This window comes from Artibeus jamaicensis, unplaced genomic scaffold, assembly GCF_021234435.1.
Source record: "Artibeus jamaicensis isolate MK-2021 breed Jamaican fruit bat unplaced genomic scaffold, CSHL_Jam_final contig_288, whole genome shotgun sequence".
Lineage (NCBI taxonomy): Eukaryota > Metazoa > Chordata > Mammalia > Chiroptera > Phyllostomidae > Artibeus > Artibeus jamaicensis.
In genome coordinates this window covers 511,105-530,290 of record NW_026521645.1, presented here as the reverse complement: position 1 = coordinate 530,290, position 19,186 = coordinate 511,105, and the positions used below count along the sequence as shown (strand labels likewise).

At 43.3% G+C, this 19,186-nt stretch overlaps 2 protein-coding genes across 5 annotated transcripts in view; one reads left to right on the top strand and one right to left on the bottom strand.

Moving 5' to 3' along the window:
- The window catches only part of CENPP (centromere protein P), a 377,506-nt gene extending 361,484 nt beyond the window's left edge, over positions 1–16,022 (top strand). For 2 of the 3 annotated variants that reach the window (XM_053662805.1, XM_037157098.2), the window contains 3 exons: positions 8,687–8,766; positions 13,230–13,321; positions 13,665–16,022. In XM_053662805.1, coding sequence (XP_053518780.1) covers positions 8,687–8,766; positions 13,230–13,321; positions 13,665–13,795 — 303 coding nt within the window. In that variant the 3' untranslated portion in view covers positions 13,796–16,022. Of the gene's footprint in view, positions 1–8,686; positions 8,767–13,229; positions 13,322–13,449; positions 13,539–13,664 lie in introns of all 3 variants that reach the window. The other variant, XM_053662806.1, reaches the window with a different exon arrangement.
- An 88-nt stretch (positions 16,023–16,110) lies between these two features.
- Positions 16,111–19,186, bottom strand: part of IPPK (inositol-pentakisphosphate 2-kinase) — a 60,245-nt gene continuing 57,169 nt past the window's right edge. The window contains exons 12-13 of one of the 2 annotated variants that reach the window (XM_037157090.2): positions 18,945–19,024; positions 16,111–16,390 (exon numbers count right to left, since the gene is read on the bottom strand). In XM_037157090.2, coding sequence (XP_037012985.2) covers positions 16,165–16,390; positions 18,945–19,024 — 306 coding nt within the window. In that variant the 3' untranslated portion in view covers positions 16,111–16,164. Of the gene's footprint in view, positions 16,391–18,942; positions 19,025–19,186 lie in introns of those variants that run through there. The other variant, XM_053662802.1, reaches the window with a different exon arrangement.

The window sequence follows — 19,186 nt, the reverse complement described above, 5'->3', positions numbered from 1 at the left end:
AGGAGAGAGGGAGAGAAATATCAATGTATGGTTGCCTCTCATGTGTCCCCTGCTGGGAACTGGCCTGCAACCCAGGCATGTGCCCTGACTGGGAATCGAACCGCAATCCTTTGGTTCATAGGCCTGCACTCAATCCACTGAGCTATGCCAGCCAGGGCGGAAGAATATTTTTAAAAACCATATATTCGGCCCTGGTTAGGTAGGTCACTTGGTTAGAGCATCATCCCAATGCACCTAGATTGTGGGTTCAATTCCTAGTCAGGACATATATAAGAAGCAAACAATGAGTGCATCAATTAGTGGAACACCAAATGGATGCTTCTCTCTCTTTTTCTCAAATCAATAAATTAGAAAATATTTAATTATTTTATTGTTGTTCAACTACAGGTGTCTGCACTTTACCCTCCACCACTCCCCCCACCCGAATAAATTTAAGAAATTTTAAAAGGAAAGGAAACCATATGTCTGATGAGTGATGTACACCTGGAATATATAAAGAACCATTACAACTCAGTAATAAACAGGCATATAACCCAGTTACAAAATAGGCAAAGGATCTGAACAGATATTTTTTCAAAGGAGTACAAATGGTTAATAAGCACATGTAAAGATGTTCAACATCATTGACCATTAGGGAAACACAAGACAAAATCACAGTGAGGTACTACCTCACACCTATTAGGGTGGCTACAATTTTTTTTAATTTTAAGAAAAATAAGGGTTGGCAAGGAGAGAAATCAGAACGAACCCTCATACCCTACTGATGGAATTCTAAGAATGGTACAGCCACTTTGGAAAAGAGTTTAACAGTTCCTTTAGTGGTTACACTGAGTTCTTTGACTCCTAGGTATATAACCAAAAGAAATAAAAACATGTCCATGCAAAAACTTGTATACAAATGTTCATAGCCTTTTTCCCAATAGCCAAAAAGTAGAAACGACCCAAGTGTCCCTTAGCTTATGGATAAACATAGAGTGACATATCAGGGAATGAAGTGCTGACACACCTGCTGCTACATGGGTGAGCCTTGAAAACATGCTGAGGGAAAGAAGCCAATCACAAAAGACCACGTACTGTGAGACTGATTCCATTCATATGAAGCATGGAAAATAGGGAGATCTATAGAGACAGAGGTAGATTACTGGTTGCTTATGGCTGGGTAGAGGTGAGGGGGTTAAGGGGCTGTAGCTAAAGGGTACAGGAATTTTTTATGTGGTGATGAAAATGTTCTGAATTTAGAAAGTGGTGTTCGTTACATAACCTTGTGCATATTCTAAAACCTACTTATATACTTCAAAGAAGTAACTTTTGTAATGTGAATTATATCCTATTGTTTTTAAAAGAATCATTGAATCAGCCAGTCATAGTCTTTGGAAAAAAAAATTAAAATCAAGATGAGCCCTGGCTTGTGTGGCTCAGAGGATTGAGTGCTGGCTTCAAACCACAGACTCACTGGTTCGATTCCCAGTCCAGGCACATGCCTAGGTTGCAGGTCAGGTCCCCAGTGAGGGGCGTACATGAGGCAACCACACATTGATGTTTCTCTCCACCTGTCCCTCTCCTTTCCTCTCTGTCTAAAAATAAAATATATAAAATCTTTTTTAAAAACTCAAGATGAATTAACATATCTGTGGACACTCAAAGGTATTAAACTCAGGATTCAAGGTTTCCCATTCATTTAACAGTGAAGAGGGTAGAGGTTGGTCTGGTCATTCCTCTTGGGATGTAATGACTGATAATGTATATAAGCCTGGTTTTCTCTAAAGCTCTGTTAAAAATTTTGTTCCCTTTGGACCAGCACCCAGCAGACATTCCAACAGAAAGTGGGTCTTAGGCTCAAAACTGGGACTGGATATTGGATTGCCATCATTCTCATGGCCACAATTTTTTTATTATAAACACCAGGAAAGTTTTTGGATGCAAACTCCAAGCATATGGCCAGCAGCTGAATAAACACCCATTTTGAATCACTGCTTAGAACAAGCTTCCTGTGGAAGCCTGAAGAGCCCACGATGTGTCAGGCCTTCTGACACGATGTGCCAAAGCACCCATCTCAGGAAGCTTCTTCCTGGCCTTCCCAGTGACACTAGGGGCACAGGCCTCCCATCCACACCCCTTATGCACACACCTGGGTCTCAGCTTCATTGGTGGCAGTATGTGAAATATCTGAGGCACTTTCCAGATCAGGCTGATAATTTTCCAGTTAAATTTTTTGCGTCTGTGCAGCTGTTTTTCATGGAAAGTATTCTAAAACATATTAGCCAGATCTCTGCCTTATCAGTGTATATCCACCTTAACCCTTTCTTGATAATCAGTTATTTGTTATGAACATCAAATACAGTAATATGTAAAGCTTTCAGTTGCTATTGAGATGTCTGTTTTTTTTCATCCTCACCCAAGGATACATTTATTGATCTTAGAGAGAGAGGAAGGAAGAGAGAGGGAGAAACATCAATGTGAGAGAGAAACATTGATCAGTTGCCTCCCATACACACCCTGACTGAAGATCCAATCCACGACTTTTTGGTGTACTGACAACACTCCAACTAACTGAGCCACCCAGCCACTATGAGATAGGCTAATCTTTTTTTTTTTAATTTATTTTTTATTGATTATGCCATTACAGTTGTTCCATTCCCCCCTTCATTCCCCTCCACCCTACCCCCCATCCCCACCATTACCCCTCCTTTAGTTTATGACCACATGTCTCAAGTTCTTTAGATTCTATATTTCCCATACTATTCTTGCCCCCCCATCAATTTTCTATCTACTGTCTATGCTACTTATCTTCTGTACCTTCTCTCCCCTTCTCCTCCTCCCACTCCCCTATTGCTAACCCTCCATGTGATCTGCATTTCTATGGTTCTGCTTCTGATCTAGCTGTCCTTTTAGTTTGCTTTTGTTTTAGGTGTGGTTGTTAATAACTGTGAGTTTGCTGTCCTTTCACTGTTCATGTTTTTTTAACTTCTTTTTCTTCGATAAGTCCCTTTAACATTTCATATAATAAGGGCTTGGTGATGATGAACTCCTTGAATTTGATTTTATCTGAGAAGCACTGTATCTGTCCTTCCATTTTTTTAAGATTTTATTTATTTTTAGAGAGAGGGAAAGGGAGTGAGAGGAGGGAAGAGAGGGAAACATCAGTGTGTGGTTGCCTCTTGCACACCCCCTATTGGGGACCTGGCCTGCAACCCAGGCATGTGTCCTAAGTGGGAATCAAGCCTATGACCCTTTGGTTCACAGGCCAGCACTCACTCCACTGAGCTACACCAGCCAGGGTGAGATGTGCTAATCTTATATTAAGTAACCTGAAGCCCACTTTGCATTTACAGTTGTATCATTTTTCACAACTTTCTGTCTTCCCCTGAAAGCCACCCATGCATTTCTATTGATGAGACCCGCTCTTGGTGTTTGGGTGCTCCTTAGCCATTAGCTGCTTTCTTCCTTCCTGTGGTTGTGCCCTGAACATATTTGAGGTCACCAGGCAACTGAATGAAGCTGGACAAACAGGGAAATATTATTCACTTGTGTGAAGAAAAACTGGCCACACAATCCTCACAAAGACTCCCTAGAAACACATACTGAATGCCTGACTTTTCCTAATGTCAGCATTTCTATTTTTGGTGTTTAAAAAAAAAAAAACTGAAGAGAGTACAATTTCTTTCTTAGCGAAAACTTCTAATCTAAACCCTCCTTTTGCTCATTGGGCAGGGGTGTTGGAGGTAAGGTCTAGAGAGGCTGTGAGGTCTGCTTTGGAGGCTGGGCCTGCAGCCAGTCTGTGCTGCCCTAGGCCCCATGCTGGAGCCAGCTCAGGCCACATGCTGCAGTGGCTAAGCCTAGAGGTAACGCCACGTCCACACGTTCTCCTCTGCATTCTTTATACAGTTGTCACTCATTTAGAAGAGCTTGAGGTTTAAAAACCAAACAGCACTTTCCATTTTAAACACTGAGGTATGAATTTCCCAATAAAAACTGTTTTGCTGTAATTAGAAATGGTCTGTAAGCTTAAACCAGGCCCACCCAGCATTTGGTCAGAACAGCTTGGTGTTTGGACATGTTCTTGGCCCATCAGCATCTTTCATATACAGGAATCTGGGAGTACTGATCTCACACACTGGGAACAAGCTCACTGATATATGGGCTAGTCCTTGAAAAGCTCTGACCCATCTTTGTCCCCACCAGACCTCAGTTGACAGAATTGATTCAGCCCACCAAATACCTGTAGCCTCCGGAAAGCCCATCCTCTGAAGCCCACAGGTTCTGCACACCCACAGTTTAGCCCTGCCCCTCACCTCGAGGCTGGCTTCTAGACTGAGCATTTCTCAGATGAAGCTTCACATCACTGTCCTTCCTTGATGGGTGGAGTGGCCCCAGTGGCTGGGTTTGGGTTTGGAACATAGTGGGGCTTGCATCCAACTTTAGCATCAGCTCAGGTGTCTCTCTGCATCAAGAGTTGTGAGAACAGAGAAATGTGTCTTTCAAAAACTGATCCTAGGAACTCAAAGTCTCACTGTGGGGCCTACTTTAATAGTCTCTCTTATATCACCCCCAACCCACAATCCATTCTCACAAGAGCAGACAAAAAGACATGTAACTCTGTCTGTCCACGGGGAACATTCTGTTCAGATCCCTGCAAAACTTTGTCATGTTAATGCCTACAAGTCAAATCTAAGTTAACCTGTCAGGCCCTTACTGGTGTGGCCCAGTGGGTTGGGCATCCTCCCTCAAACCAAAATGTCAACAGTTTGATTCCCAGTCAGGGCACTGTGTCATGGGCCAGGTTCCCAGTTGGGGGGCTGGTGAGAGGCAACCAATCTATGTTTCTATCATACTTCAGGGTTTGTTGCCCTCTTTCCCCCTCTTCCCCCTCTCTCTAAAAGTAAATAAATAAAATCTTTGTTTTTAATAGTAAAATAAAAAGTCGTGGAGTCAGTTCTGATATACAGGGTGGGACAAAGTGGATTAACGTTGTTTGTATAGAAAACCATATAATAATTAATAAGTAATAGTATAAGAATAAACTCTGTGTTTCTCATACAACTGTAAACCTACATTTGCCCTACCCTGGATCTACTGTGAATAGTAGGAAATAGAGATTTTTCCAGAATTATTGCATTACATGGGAGGAAAGGCAACTAACTCTACCTTAGAGTTTGCAAGCCTAGAACTTTATGAAATTCTATTTCATGTCCCTGTTTTAGAGAGTATACTTTTGACTCTTAAATGACACAGGCTCATCATGAGGCCGACTTTTTGCAGAGCCTGCTTTCCAAAATCCCATTTCCCAGGATAGCCAGAACTGTGCAGAAGGGAAGATGACCACATTGATAATAGGCTCCGAGTAGCCCCTGCATTATGCAGGAGAGCCATTTGCCCATGGTTATCAACAGGCAGGCCAGGGTGATTTGGTGGCAAGTGTGAGGACATACAGTGCAGGAGCCACCCACTGTGGCAGAGGCTAGCCCACAGGTGTTAGTTTGAAAGCCTTCTAAAATTGAATGCTAATAGTTGGCTTACAGTGAGGAAGCTGGCACGTAACACCTCACCTCAGTTATCAGGGTCAGAATCACCCGAGTCAGCTAGACTCTCTGTCCTAAGGGAGACTACACAGCATGCCTGACTGGCCTCCTCAAGGACAGACAGAGAGGCTGCCTCAGACCTGAGGGGACTTAAGGAGAAAGGACAGCCAGATGCTTCAGGACCTTGTGTGGACAAACTGGTAAAATCAGAATGAACTTTGTTCTGTAACATGTTAACATTGGGGAGTTGATAGTGTGGCAGCCTTGGGACCTTGTGGCAGTGGAAAGATCTAGAACAGCAGTGCCACTGAGCACCGAAGGTAGAGTGTGGGTGGCCGTGGCCAGGGCACCGTGATGCTGTATGCTGACAAGTGACTGGCACATCAGGAACTTAGACTTTCAGGGAATGTGAGAGACACCTCAAAAGGTTTTCTCACTTCTTTCCAGTCATCTGGATCAGTGTGCCTATGCCTTACAAATTGCTATGTGGAAAAAAAAGGGGGGGGGTGCTTCTGCTCAAGATGGTGACATAGGTGAATGTAGTTTTCTTGCATCCTCCCACAATCATATCAAAATTGCAACTGAGGTACAGAACAAATATTCAGAACTGCCTAAAATCTGGCTGAATGAAAGTCCTACAACTAGGGAATTAAAGAAGCTACATTGAGACCGGTAGGAGGGGTGGAGATGTTGAACAGGCTGGACTCACACCCAGATGTGGTAGATAAAACTTGAGAGGGATGTCTTGGCTTCAAAGGTTTCACCTAGGGAGCAAGGTTCCAGTGCCACAGAGACAAGTTCCCATAACTTCTGGCTGTAAAAACCAGTAGAGATTGAGGCTGAAGGAGACAGAGGCTTCTGGAGTTCCAGGTGTTCCTCTTAAAGGACCCATGCACACACTTACTGGGACTCACCCCCTCTGAGCTCCAACACTGGAGCAGTAGCTTGAAAGACACCAGAGGCACAAGGGAGGGAATGAATTGTCTGGCATCAGGGTGAGATCTCAGAACTGGGGGCAGCTTTCTCCCAGACGGAAGTGCTGGCAGAGGCCATCAAAGAGGCCACTCTCTGATGAGTCCTCCACCTACAAAGCTGACCAGTGGGCACAACATCACAGTCTCCATGAACCTGAGTCACACTGTTTAGCCTGTCCTGATGACTTACTGAGGACTGACCCAACTTTCAGGCCTACCCAAGCTGTCTCTGTGGCTTTTCCATACCAAAGAATGACTTGGTTCATGCTTTACACTTCCCTAAAATCTGTGAAACAAGCATCATCTGTCCTCAGCAAGCCTTGTACATCTAGTCAAGTGGCCCAAGGTCTGGCACCAATAGCAGCCAGCCTTAGCCTCATCTGGGCACCTCCAAGCCTAGCACAAGAAGCCAGCTGCAAGTTGCTTTGTAGCTTATGCTAGGTGGCCCTGGACACAGGCGGTGGCTAACCCTGGATGTGCCAACCGCAGTCAAGCCTCAACTACAAGAGGAGACTGTACTCAGCCCACATGCAGTATACACCTTGAGTACCCAGCTTGGGCAATAGGGGGAGCTGTGCCACTGGAGCCCATAGGACACCTACTACATTAGGCCATGCTACCACACCAGAGAGACATAGCAGTTCTACCAAATACATAGAAACAAACACAGAAAGGCTGTCATAATGAGGAGAAAAAGAAATATGGCCCAAATGAAAGAACAGAACTTCAGAAAAATAACTAAACAAAATGGAGACAAGCAATTTACTAGATGCAGAGTTCAAAACACTGGTTATAAGGATACTCAAGGAAATCAATGAGGACCTCAACAACATAAAAAAGACCCAGTCAAAAATAAATTATAAACTAATTGGAATAAAGAACAATTTACAGGGAGTCAATAGTAGAGTGGATGAAGCCAAGAATCAATGATTTGGAATATAAAGAAGCGAAAAACACACACTCAGAACAGCTAGAAGAAAATAAAGAACGCAAAAAAGAAAATGAGGATGGTGTATGGAGCCTTTGGGACAACTTCATGTGTACCAACATTTGCATCATGGGGGAGCCAGAAGGAGAAGAAATTGATAACCTATTTGAAAAAATAATGACAGAAAGCTTCCCTACCTTGGTGAGGGAAATAGACATACAAGTCCAAGAAGGGCAGAGAGTCTTAAACAAAATGAACACAAAGAGGCCAATCAAGACACCTCATAATCAAATGCCAAAGGTTAAAGACAAATAAATGAATCTTAAAGGCAGGAAGAGAAAAAGCAGTTAGTTACTGCAGTTAGTTAAAGGCAGGAGGTCTTATGGGACCTCCCTTATGGGACAAGGGAGGTCCCATAAGACTGTCAGCTGATTTCTCCAAACAAACTTTGCAGGCTAGAAAGGACTGACAAGAAATATTCAAATGATGAAAAGCAAGGATCTGCCTAACCCAAGATTACCCAACAAAGCTATCATTTAGAATTGAAGGGCATATAAAGAGCTATCTATCCACAGAAGAAAAAGCTAAAGGAGTTTATCACCACCAAACCAGTATATGAAATGTTAAAGGGTCTTCTTTAAGAAGCTAAAAAATATGAACCATAAAATGGCAATAAATACGTATCAACAATTGAATCTGAAAAACAAAACAAGCAGAGCAGAACAGAAACAGACTCATAGATACAGAAAACATTTTGACAGTTGCCAAGTGGGAGGGGAATTGGGAGTGACAACAGTAAAGGGATTAAGAATTACAAACTGGCTATTACAGAATAGTCATGGGGATATAAAGTACAGCATAGGAAATATAGTCAATAGTATTCTTTTTTCAAGATTTTATTTATTTATCTTTAGAGGGGAAGGGAAAGAGAGAGGGAGAGAAATATCAATGTATGGTTGCTTCTCGTGTGTTCCCTGCTGGGAACTGGCCTACAACCCAAGCATGTGCCCTGACTGGGAATCCAACCACAAACCTTTGGTTGGCAGGCCCGTGCTCAATCCACTGAACTACACTAGCCAGGGCAACAATAATATTCTAATAACTGTATGGTGTCAAATGGGTATGAGATTTTTCTGTTGATCACTTAGTAAGTTATATAATGTCTAATCACTGAAGTGTACACCTGAAACTAATATGATATTGTTGTCAACCCTAGTTGAAAAACAGAATGATTTAAAAAATAATAAGTTTCCTTCTCTCCACAGGAAAAGTACCCAGAGGCTGTGCACCTCTTGGAGGGGGCCTCCTCCAGCTACATGGGCATTCGGAGCACCAGCCACCCAGGGTGAGTGCAGGTGCCCCATGGCATCCTGGACCTTCCTTGCTGGCCAAGTCTCTTCTCAGCAATCAGATGGTGATTTCCTGTTAAAACAAGGATTATAATTAGTAAAGGACAAATATAAACTACCTGACATGTTGAGAAATGCCTGTGGTACCATAACAGATATGCAACTGAAAGTGAGATAATAGGAAAGGGGCTTTGCTGGGTGAGGGAGGAGTGGAATGTAGGGACAGTAAATGTCTGCACAGCTGTGGGTGAGCAAAAGTCCAGAAGGTGCTGCTCTCACTTCAGGGGCCTACAGGGGACCAAGGAGGGGAGGCCTGGAAGTAGTGGAGCTGTTTTCAACTTATTTCAGAAAAGTTCAGGAAGCAGCAAGTGCTGAAGGAGGAATGAAGGGATGGGGTCTATTTTCTGCTGTCATGGACACCCGTGAATGTGTATGTAAATGTACTTTGATAACTTGCACAGGAGTGCCTATATGTTTTGTTTGTTTTCAAGCCTTAAACTAGTGTCATGATTATGTAGACTTCGGGGACTTGCCTTAGTAATAAAATATTTCCAAAATTCACCTCTGATGGCACCAGTAGCTGCAGACCATTCATTTTCAGTGCTAATCCTCTACTAGGAGTGTGTGTGTGTGTGTGCACACGCACATGCATGGTATATACATAGTTCTGTATTCTTAAGGTTTTGAGCATTTGGGTTATTCATCAACAAGCTTCTCTTGGGTATATACCTAGAAATGCAATTCCTGAGTCATAGGGTAGATTTAGCTGTTACTGCCAAATTCTATGCAAAGTAGTTTATCAATTTATATTTCCCATAGGATATTTTAAGTTCCTGTTACTCTACATCATGTACTTCACTTGTACTGTCACACTAAAAATTAGGTCTGTTTCCATTTTCCTGTTTGTTCATGATGACGAACATGTGTTCATGACTAACCAACCATACATACTCTTCATCTGTGGGTGGATTTCTTTAGGAACAGGGTCAGCTGAGCACAGGCCCAGGATGGTTGGAGGAGAACAGAGCTCCTGCCTGGGTGGGTGACCTATTTCCACTGCAGAGTGTTCACTTTTTTTGAGAGAGAGAGATTTGTTGTTCCACATATTTACGTATCTATTGGTTGATTCTTTTTTTAAATTATATTTTATTGCTTGTGCTATTACAGTTGTCCCAATTTTTCTCCCATTCTCCCCCTCTACCCAGCACCCCCCCCAGGCAATCCCCACACCTTTGTTCATTTCCATGGGTCATGCATGTAAGTTCTTTGGCTTCTCCATTTCATATACACACACAAATATGTATACATCTTTCCCCTACCTAGAACAGTTGCATTTAAACAAATATATATACATATATAATATATATAGAAATATGTATGTATACACATATATGTGTTGATACATATATGTAGATCAAGTATAATTGTCTTAATTTTCTCCCAACCTCCCACCCTCGATCCTACCTGCCTTTGGCTTTGTCTATGTGTCCTTTACACGTTTCTTGACAGCTCTTCCCCTTTATCCCCCTCCCCCCTGGTTACTGTCAGTTTGTTCTTTATTTCCTTGTCTCTGGTTCTATTTTGTACTTTATATCACCATGACTATTCTGTAACTACCAATTTGTGCTTTTTAATCCGTTCACCTTTTCACCTGTTCCCTCAGTCACTCAATCCATCTGGCTGCCATCAATCCATTCTCTGCATCTAGGATTCTGTTTCTGTTTTTGCTTGTTTGGCTTTTAGATTCAGTTGTTGACAGATATGAATTTATTGTTATTATATTGTTCATAGTTTTAATCTTCTTCTTCAAGATCCTTTAACATTTCATATATTACTGCTTTGGTGATTATGAACTCCTTTAGCTTTTTCTTGTCTGGGAAGCTCTCTATCTGCCCTTGGATTCTAAATGATAGCTTTGCCGGGTAGAGTAATCTTGGGTGTGGGTCCTTCCTTTTCATCACTTTGACTATTCTTTGCCAATCCCTTCTAGCCTGAAAGTTTCTTTTGAGAAATCAGTTGACAGTCTTATGGGAACTCCCTTGTAGAGTACTACCTGCTTTTCTATTGCTGCTTTTGAGATTCTGTCTTTAACCTTTGGCATTTTGATTATGATGTGTCTCGGTGTTGGCCTATTTGTGTCATCTTGATTGAGACCCTCTGTGCTTCCTGAACTTTCATGTCTGTTTCCTTCACCAAGGTAGGGAAGTTTCCTGTCATTTTTTCAAATAGATTTATAATTTTAAACTCTTTGTCTTCTTCAGGCACCTCCACAATGCAAATATTGGTACACTTGATGTTTTCCCAGAGATTCCTTATACTATCTTTGATTTTTTTTCCCCATTCTTTTCCTTCTTGCTGTTCTGGCTAGTTAATTTTTGCATCAGCTCTACTGTTGACTCCCTGTAAATTATTTCAATTAGTGTACGCTTCATTTCTGACTAGACCTTTTTTTGCTGTGGAGGTACTTACTAATTTCCTTGAGTATCCTTATAACCAGTGTTTTTAACTCTGCATCTAGTAGATTGCTCGTCTCCATTTTGTTTATTTTTCTGGAGCTTTGTTGTTCATTTGGGCCATGTTTCTTTGTCTCCTCATTTTCACAGCCTCTTTCTCTTTGTTTCTATGTATTAGGTAGAGCTGCTAAGTCTCTCTGGTGTGGTAGCACGGCCTAATGTAGTAGGTGTCCTGTGGGCTCTAGCAGCACAGCCTCCCCTATTGCCCAAACTGGGTACTGGAGGTGTGTACTGCATATGGGCTGAAGGTTAAAGGTTAAAGGTTAACTACCTGCTTGAAGGTTAAAGACAGAATCTCACAAGCAGCAATTGAAAAGCAGGTAGTCCTCTTGTAGTTGAGCCTTGGTTGCTGTTGGCAGGTCAATGAAAGGGACTTACCCAGGCCAGTCAGCTGCAAGGGCTGGCTGTGACCAGTGACCACCAACCTCTGCCCTCCGTGGAGGATCAGCTGTGCAGCAGCCCAGTCCACAGAGCAGGGCTTACTTCAGCAGGGCCCTGGTGCACACTTGTGTTTTGTGGGGCCACTTGGCATAAGCTATAAAGCAATCCACAGCTGGATGCTTCTTGTATCCTAGTGAGGGCTAGCTATGAACCAAGGCCAGCTGCTGCTTACTTGAGGATTTATGAAGATCAGAAGCATGTGCAAGACATTTTTATGGAAAAGGTATTGTTAACCATTTTGAGTTTGGTGGGACGGAGTATCAGAGCATCACCAGGGTGGGACAAACAGTGTTAGCCAAGTTGATGGAGTCTCATATATGGTGCTCACCACACTCTGTGGTTCTGTGAGAGAAAGACTCAGAAGAGGAACCATGGCCTCTGACAGCAGTTTTTTCTTGGAGAAAGCTGTCCCCCAGCTCTCACCATGATTCCAGATACTTCAGTTTCTCCCCATATGCCTCTGGTACCTTTCAAGCTGCTTCCCCAGTGCTCAGTTTAGTGGGAGTGAATCTCAGTAAGTCCATGTGCAGGCCCTTTAGGAAGGACTGGCTGAGAACCCAGCAGTTTCTTCCGCTGACTCAATCTCTACTGATTTGTACAGCCAGAAGCCATAGGGACTTATCTTCCCAGCACTGGAACCCTGGGCCAGGGGGCCTAACATGGGCTTAGGACCCATAGCTCCAGAGATATCCCTCCTGGTTTTTATCTGTTACAGGTGGGTGTGGGAGCAGCCTGTTCCATGTCTCTGTATCTGCAGTCCTCCTATCAGATTGGATGGATGGATGTGGTTTCTTGAATTCGTGGTTGCAAGACCTCCATTTACTCAATTTCTGCTGGTTCTGAGTGATGGTTGTCCTATAGTTTAATTGTAATTTTGATATGGTTGTACAGGAGGTGAGCTGTGTTTACCTAGGCCACCTTCTTGGAGGTACCTGAATGGGGCCAGAACACAGAAAGGTGTCTGTCACACTGAACTCAAAGATGTGGGCTTAAAGTCAGGAAGGGGAAGGGGAAGGGGAAAAAAGGATGTTAATCAGCTTCTATTGATCCACATGGCTTTAAGAACTCTTGTCCTCACACATGGAGCACATATTGGAAACTTCTTGAGCAAAATCACAGCCCCCGGTTCTGGGAAGACAGTGGCACCACCAGCTTCTACATCACTCATTAGCCCTGTAAGCACTCTCCTCTCAGAGCCCCACAGTGCCCACCCCATCTTGCCAAGCTGGTTTTCAGGGTCTGCTCCAACTAGACAGGCCTAAACAGGAGGGGCCAGCCACAAGCCCTATGCCAGAGCAGCCACAGTGGCTGCTCACCCATACAGCCCTTAGCCCCAACCAGTATCCTATTGGTTGCTTCTTATATGTGCTCTGACCAGGGATCCAACCCACGACCTTGGTGCATTGGGCCTATGCTGCAACCAACTGAGCCACCAGGCAAGGGGTAGAGTTCATTGTTTTAATTAGGTTTTACAGGCACCTAGTGATGGATCTTACCTCTTTCAGGTTTGAATTAGTCATCGTTTGGAGGATACAAATAGATGAAGAAGGGAAGGTTTTGCCGAAGTTGGATCTTCTCACTGAAGTGCCGCAGCAAGGTATGGAAGGGTCCCGTGAGAGTGTTCTGGTAACTTGTTAATGTGCTCAACATAGACATCTACTTATTTCATCTGGTTTTACATGGCAATCAGAAACTGAAAATCTCATTATTGTGTTTTTATATCAGTTTTTGAAATGCTTTTATCAGTGATCAATCAAAAAGCACATGCAGGGTGACTGCTCCCCCAAGGCTCTCCTGGGCTGAGTACACAAGAGGTAGGGCTTCTGTCTCTGCTTCTAGCATGCAGTGAGTGCTACATTCACAGCCATGACATGGGTTGGCCAACTGGGGAGGAGGGAAGGGTCTAGATGAAGTTTCTTACCCAGTTTTTTTCTTTACAGCCCTGGAGTTGGACAAGAAGGGAGTAATAGAAACTGCTCCTCTCAGCTTCCGAACCTTGCTGGGCATGCTAGGCATTGAAGTGGCTATAGAAAGCCTAATAAGATCGCTTTGCACAGAGGAAAACCACTAATTCCCAAATAGTAACACCTAGGAGTCAGATGCTACACCACGAAGCATGTGTTTTTATTGAATATAATCATTTGCTGTTTTCCACCTAGAAACCATACCCTCAGAACGTGTCTGTGCAGTTATGACACATATATAAACTGTCAGGACATGAAAAAATAAATACAGCTACTTAAATAGAAACTGCTAAACACTGATCTGTGGGGAGTGGCTGTGCACCCTTCCAACACCCAGTCTGAGGGCAGAGCCAGGCACCCACCACCTGGGGCTCTTGAAGCGTCATTGCTTAGACATTCCCAAGATACCCTGGGGGACGTACACCACCCTTCTCACCTCCCTGCTGTGGAAAGCAGCACTTGGAGGCATTTACAGTGCCTCTCAGCAACTCCTCTAACAGTCTCTCTTCTTGGTTATCCATAAAAAAGTGGAGCAAGAGCTTAAAAAATGCAGTAAGATAGCAAAGCTTGCATTGTCCCTTCACAGGAGATCTCAGTACCCATTCCTCCACACAGAAAAAACTGGGTTTTCATTTAAGTCCCTAAGAGTCTAAGTGCTGTACTGACCCCAGTGACCCATTTAAAATGTTAGAACTATTGAAAACACTGTTTCAATCAAGTGAACACCACAGGTAAGAAGAGGCTATGGTGGAGTGAATAGAGCAAAGCATTGCACCAAGACCTCCTAGCAGAGGCTGTCCATCTGTATCCTCTTCCCCTGAGTTTCGGACTGCCCACGCCAACCAGGACAGGCAACCAGGAGGCTGCCCAGTTCACCTCCTCAAGGGGCTGGGGTTCCTGAATTCCATGCACAGGGACCCAGGGTTCTATGCACATGGTGATGCCGGGCAAGACTGTGTGTCATTATCATGTCCCGCCCCCCTCCCCGTCCCATGCCAGCAACAAGGAAAAACCTCCAGCCAAAACCACACGACCACTGCTTCCCTCCCCGTACTCTATGACTTGCATGCAAAAACAGCTCCACTCATGTCCCCATAGATGGAGTTTCCAAAGCCTCTGGACCCCAACACACTGACATGGATGAGAGACATATGTCATTTGAGTATCTTTTTAACCCTCTGAGTATAGAAGTAAGAAATAAATGTTAGGAAAGAATTAAAGAATAAATTCTAGAAAAGCAGGCTTAATTCAAACAAGTGTAATTCTCAAGTGATCAGAAAATGTCCCCCACAAAAATTTACAATCAGCAAAATATTCTTATTTTCATATAATTCCATGGTTTCGCTAATATTATATTACAATAAGCCTTCATTAATCCCTCAAAATGATGATATAAATAATAAATCTGTACAACCTACCATAGAATAAAAAACTGAAGCCCAAGATTCCCAACAATTTTCATAGCAGCGAGGCACACTTTTGGTGAACCTATCACAAACCCTCTTGGTGCCAGCCAGGAGTCACCTATCTTGCATAAGCAGGGCCTTGCGTAGCCCTGACCGGAAAGTGGTCCAGCACATCACTCGAGGCTGCAAACAGTACATGTCTCTGTGAAACCCTAGGAAAAAACAGGTACAGGGAGGAAGAGAACTCAAGACTGGCTCTGGCAGAATTGGTTGAGATTCCCCAAACCCCACAAAATGCCCTGAACACAGAGCTGGGAGGAACAGCGCCGCCCCAGGTTTAGCAGCTCAGTGATGCAGCTCTGCTTCCAGCTTCCACAGCAGCAACTTCAGGTGAGAAAGAATGCCTTGTCTCCCCTAAAGTTAAAGTCATTCAGGAAAGAACAGCATGAAAGTCAGTACTTGCATGAGTGGTGTTTGCCCCTGATCTGAGTCCCATGGTCCTTGCTGATCCTGAACAGAACAGTGGAGGTGGCCCCTCCACAGGAACCCTGAGTCCACACTGCTTAGAACTGACATCTGCACCAAGAACACATTGCTCTGCAGCAGGGAACCACTAAACTTGTGATAATGTGTGGCTTGCATTAAAAAGTGCCCAAGAAACTCAGCTGGGAAATTTCCAGTAGTATCCCTGTTTTCTTAAAAGTTTCTTAAAAGTCCAAATTATAAGATATATGTCACAATTCAAGTTTTCTACATTAGGAGTCTTGTAGAAGATCCAAACCTCGGGTCTTAAAATAAGGCTTTTTTCATTAGAGATTAGACATGACCCTTTGGTGGAAAAGAAAAACTGTCCAGAGGGGTCTCTGGGACAGAGAATGCCACAGGTCTCACATTTGACATTCCTTGTCCAGGAAGATGTTTCTTCTATTCTGTGTCTCGCAGAAACAGTCCCACCTGAACAACAGAAAACAAAACCATTTACAGCCAAAGTCACCCAACATAAGAGAAAAGAGCTCTATTGTTCAACCTTCACATTTTATGTTCAAGTTTCAATGACAACAGGAAAAAAGTTAGACTTTATGGAGAACTAATGTACAATCTTCACTTTCCTTAAACCTAGGCGACATCATGGTGGTGTCTTTGGCATGTACAGTCTTTGAATAGTAGTTGACTATCTTGCCATCCAGTATATACTGATGAGGGATGCTCTCATAGGGTTTAAGGTCAAGGTCCAGTACAGACACGGAGAAGGCAAACCTGGATCTTGATGAAGGGACGATGGGCCTTTGATCAGACCTGAAAGTAAAATAAAAAGATTCAGCCTTCCAAAATCCTTTCATCCTGGCTCACAAGTAGCGCCCATTCTGTACATCTGTGTGCATCTAATCTCCATCTCTCTCCCTTGTGCACCTGTGTTTAAAGCTTCTGCCAAATAGGTGCCTGCTCTGAAACCTGCCACCACACCAGGTGAGAGAGGGTTAAAGTGAAGAAAGATGACAAACCAATTACTTCAGATACTTATGACATTTCTCATATCCCAGTGGTAAAAGTAAATGCTGAAAAAGATACTGCATTATAGGTCAAGTATTACAAAAGCTAAGGAAAAGTAGAAAGTTGATCTGGCTATTTAACAGCCAAATGGATAAAATGTCGAGAACAGATTTCATACACACCTCCCACATGTCTGGTTTCATGTTTAATTCTCAAATGGCATCTGCAGTGTTTTGTATTTTGTTTCTTGGGGCTTGTTTGTGTGGTTTTTCTAAATATCAGAAGAATTATATGCTTGTAACAATATATAAACAATTACTTTTACTTAAAAACACTGAGACTAATTCTGAATTTTGTGCTAATACTGTCAGCATTCTCAGTGCACAGTCTGGGGCCAGGTGACTGGTCACATGCACTGGATGAGCTCAGTGTGGCTGAAGGGAAGCAGTCAGGAGTCCTTTTTTCCCCATGCTTTAACTACTTTTCAGAAATCACCAAGAAAAAAACATCAAACAAAACAATTTCAAAAGCTTCTGCCTGGGAGAAGGAAGGCTAACAGACATGTTGATTCTAATCGAGGCCGAGACTCTAACTTGATTCCTGCTCTGAAATACAGCCAAGAAAAACAAACCAGGGCTCAGCAGCTGGGTTTCTAGCCAGTTCCTTCTGAACAGCAGAGAACAAACACACTTGCATATTAAGGTCTTGCTTCAAAGTTTCCTGTCAGGGCCTAACACCCAAGCTCAGCTCAGCTGGGCTTCAGAGAGTCCATGTCTCCAGCCCTCACAGGGCTACACATGTTAAAGGACACCTCAATTTCTCACTTTAGAACCAGCCAGCACCCAACAAGATGATGTGAATCCATCACACAACAGCTGGTGGGAGCATGGCCAGAGGGCCACCCCTACAAAAATGTCAACCAGAAGCTCCTCATGTGCCCAGTGTGTGACCCCTGACACCTAAATTCTGTGCCACCCAGGGGCTAAGACTGGTACCCATGTGTTTCAGAACTTCCTGGATTCATTTCCTGGCTCCTATCCCTATGTGTCAGTTTTTAAAGGGTTTTTTTAGGGTATTGGGGCCCTGGGCCCTGGGCCCTCAGCCCCTCACATTTATGTACAGTCTTTGCATCCCAGCTGCATCCTTGCTTCAGGTAGGGTGGTAGATCATAACATCTGTGTGATTTTCTCTCATCCAACATCACTAGCTTAATGCAGCAAATGGATTCATCATAACCAAGCACTGGGGGCATTTTGGGGAGGGGAATAACAGGAGTTTTCAAATAAGTAGAATATTTTTTCTTTATTTCATTTGTACCCTATAAATGTCCCTCCATGTTTCCTATCAGAAAATGGACAATTCTATATGCCTTCCAGGCAGCAGGACTCCTGGAAATGCTTAGTTCAAAAGCAAAAAAATGAATGATTAGAAGCCAGTAACAAGTTCACCCTGACCCAAGAACATTTGTCAGAAGAATGCAGAACATTCCATAAATACTGTGTGTGGGGTTTTGCACCCTGAAGATAAATGCTAAAGATGCCATCTATTTACTAAGAGAATGTTATCAGGTTCATCCTGAATTCCTAAAAAAAGATGGTTGACAATATGGTGTCTAGGGAGAGACACGGCAAACAGGCAGCAGAACAATGCACATGTTGTTTTAAAGGCTTCAAAATGACTCTGAAGGTGGACATTTCAGGGCCTGGTAGAGGCAGGGGAACAGGTCTATGGGAACCTACAGCTTCTCAGGACTCAGATCCTTGACAGGAACTTGGGGCTTTCTTTGAAAGAAAAGAATTTGTACCCTGGCTGGTGTGGCTCAGTGGACTGAGTGCTGGCCTATGAATCAAAGGGTAGCTGGTTCAATTCCTAGTCAGCACACATGCCTGGGTTGTAAGCCAGATCCCCTGTAGGAGGCATGTGAGAGGCAACTACACATTGATGTTTGTCTCTTCTTCCTCCCTCCCTTCCCCTCTCTAAAAATAAGTAAAATCTTTTTTAAAAAAAGAAAAAAAATGGAATTTGCACCACACTAGCCAAACTGCTTCTAAGTCCTTAGGGTATTTTCTTAGAAAATAATGGTAATCTTAAATTTAATAGAACCATCTTTTAAAATTATTCTCCATAAATGTCTTTTTGACTGAATGTCTTTTTGACAGGTTGTACAACTTTCTAGACCACAAGAATTAGTATACAGCAGGATACCCAGCAGGCCTTAGAGATCGATCAGCTTCTGAAAAAATGTGATTCCACCTGGGGCTCTGTAAATATGGGGAAACCTACTCTTGTCAATGCAAAAAGATTTTATCTAAAATCCTGTTAGACCAAAGACATGTGATGCAGGCCATGGACACCTCACCTTTCATCCTGAAGACAAGGGGAGAGTGAGATCATGATGGAGCAATCCTTTGCAGTCATGGCAACCCGGTACTGCTGAACCTGTAAGAGAAGGAGAGGTCAGCCCTAGGCAACATGCCACCACATGTACACTTTCTCCCAGTGAAGCCTGGGAACCAGTCACAGAACGTGGAGGTTGGGTAGGAAGCACTAAGTTCAAAAGGTTCCTCAGAGGCCAGCCTGCCCTCTGGCTTCTCACTGCTA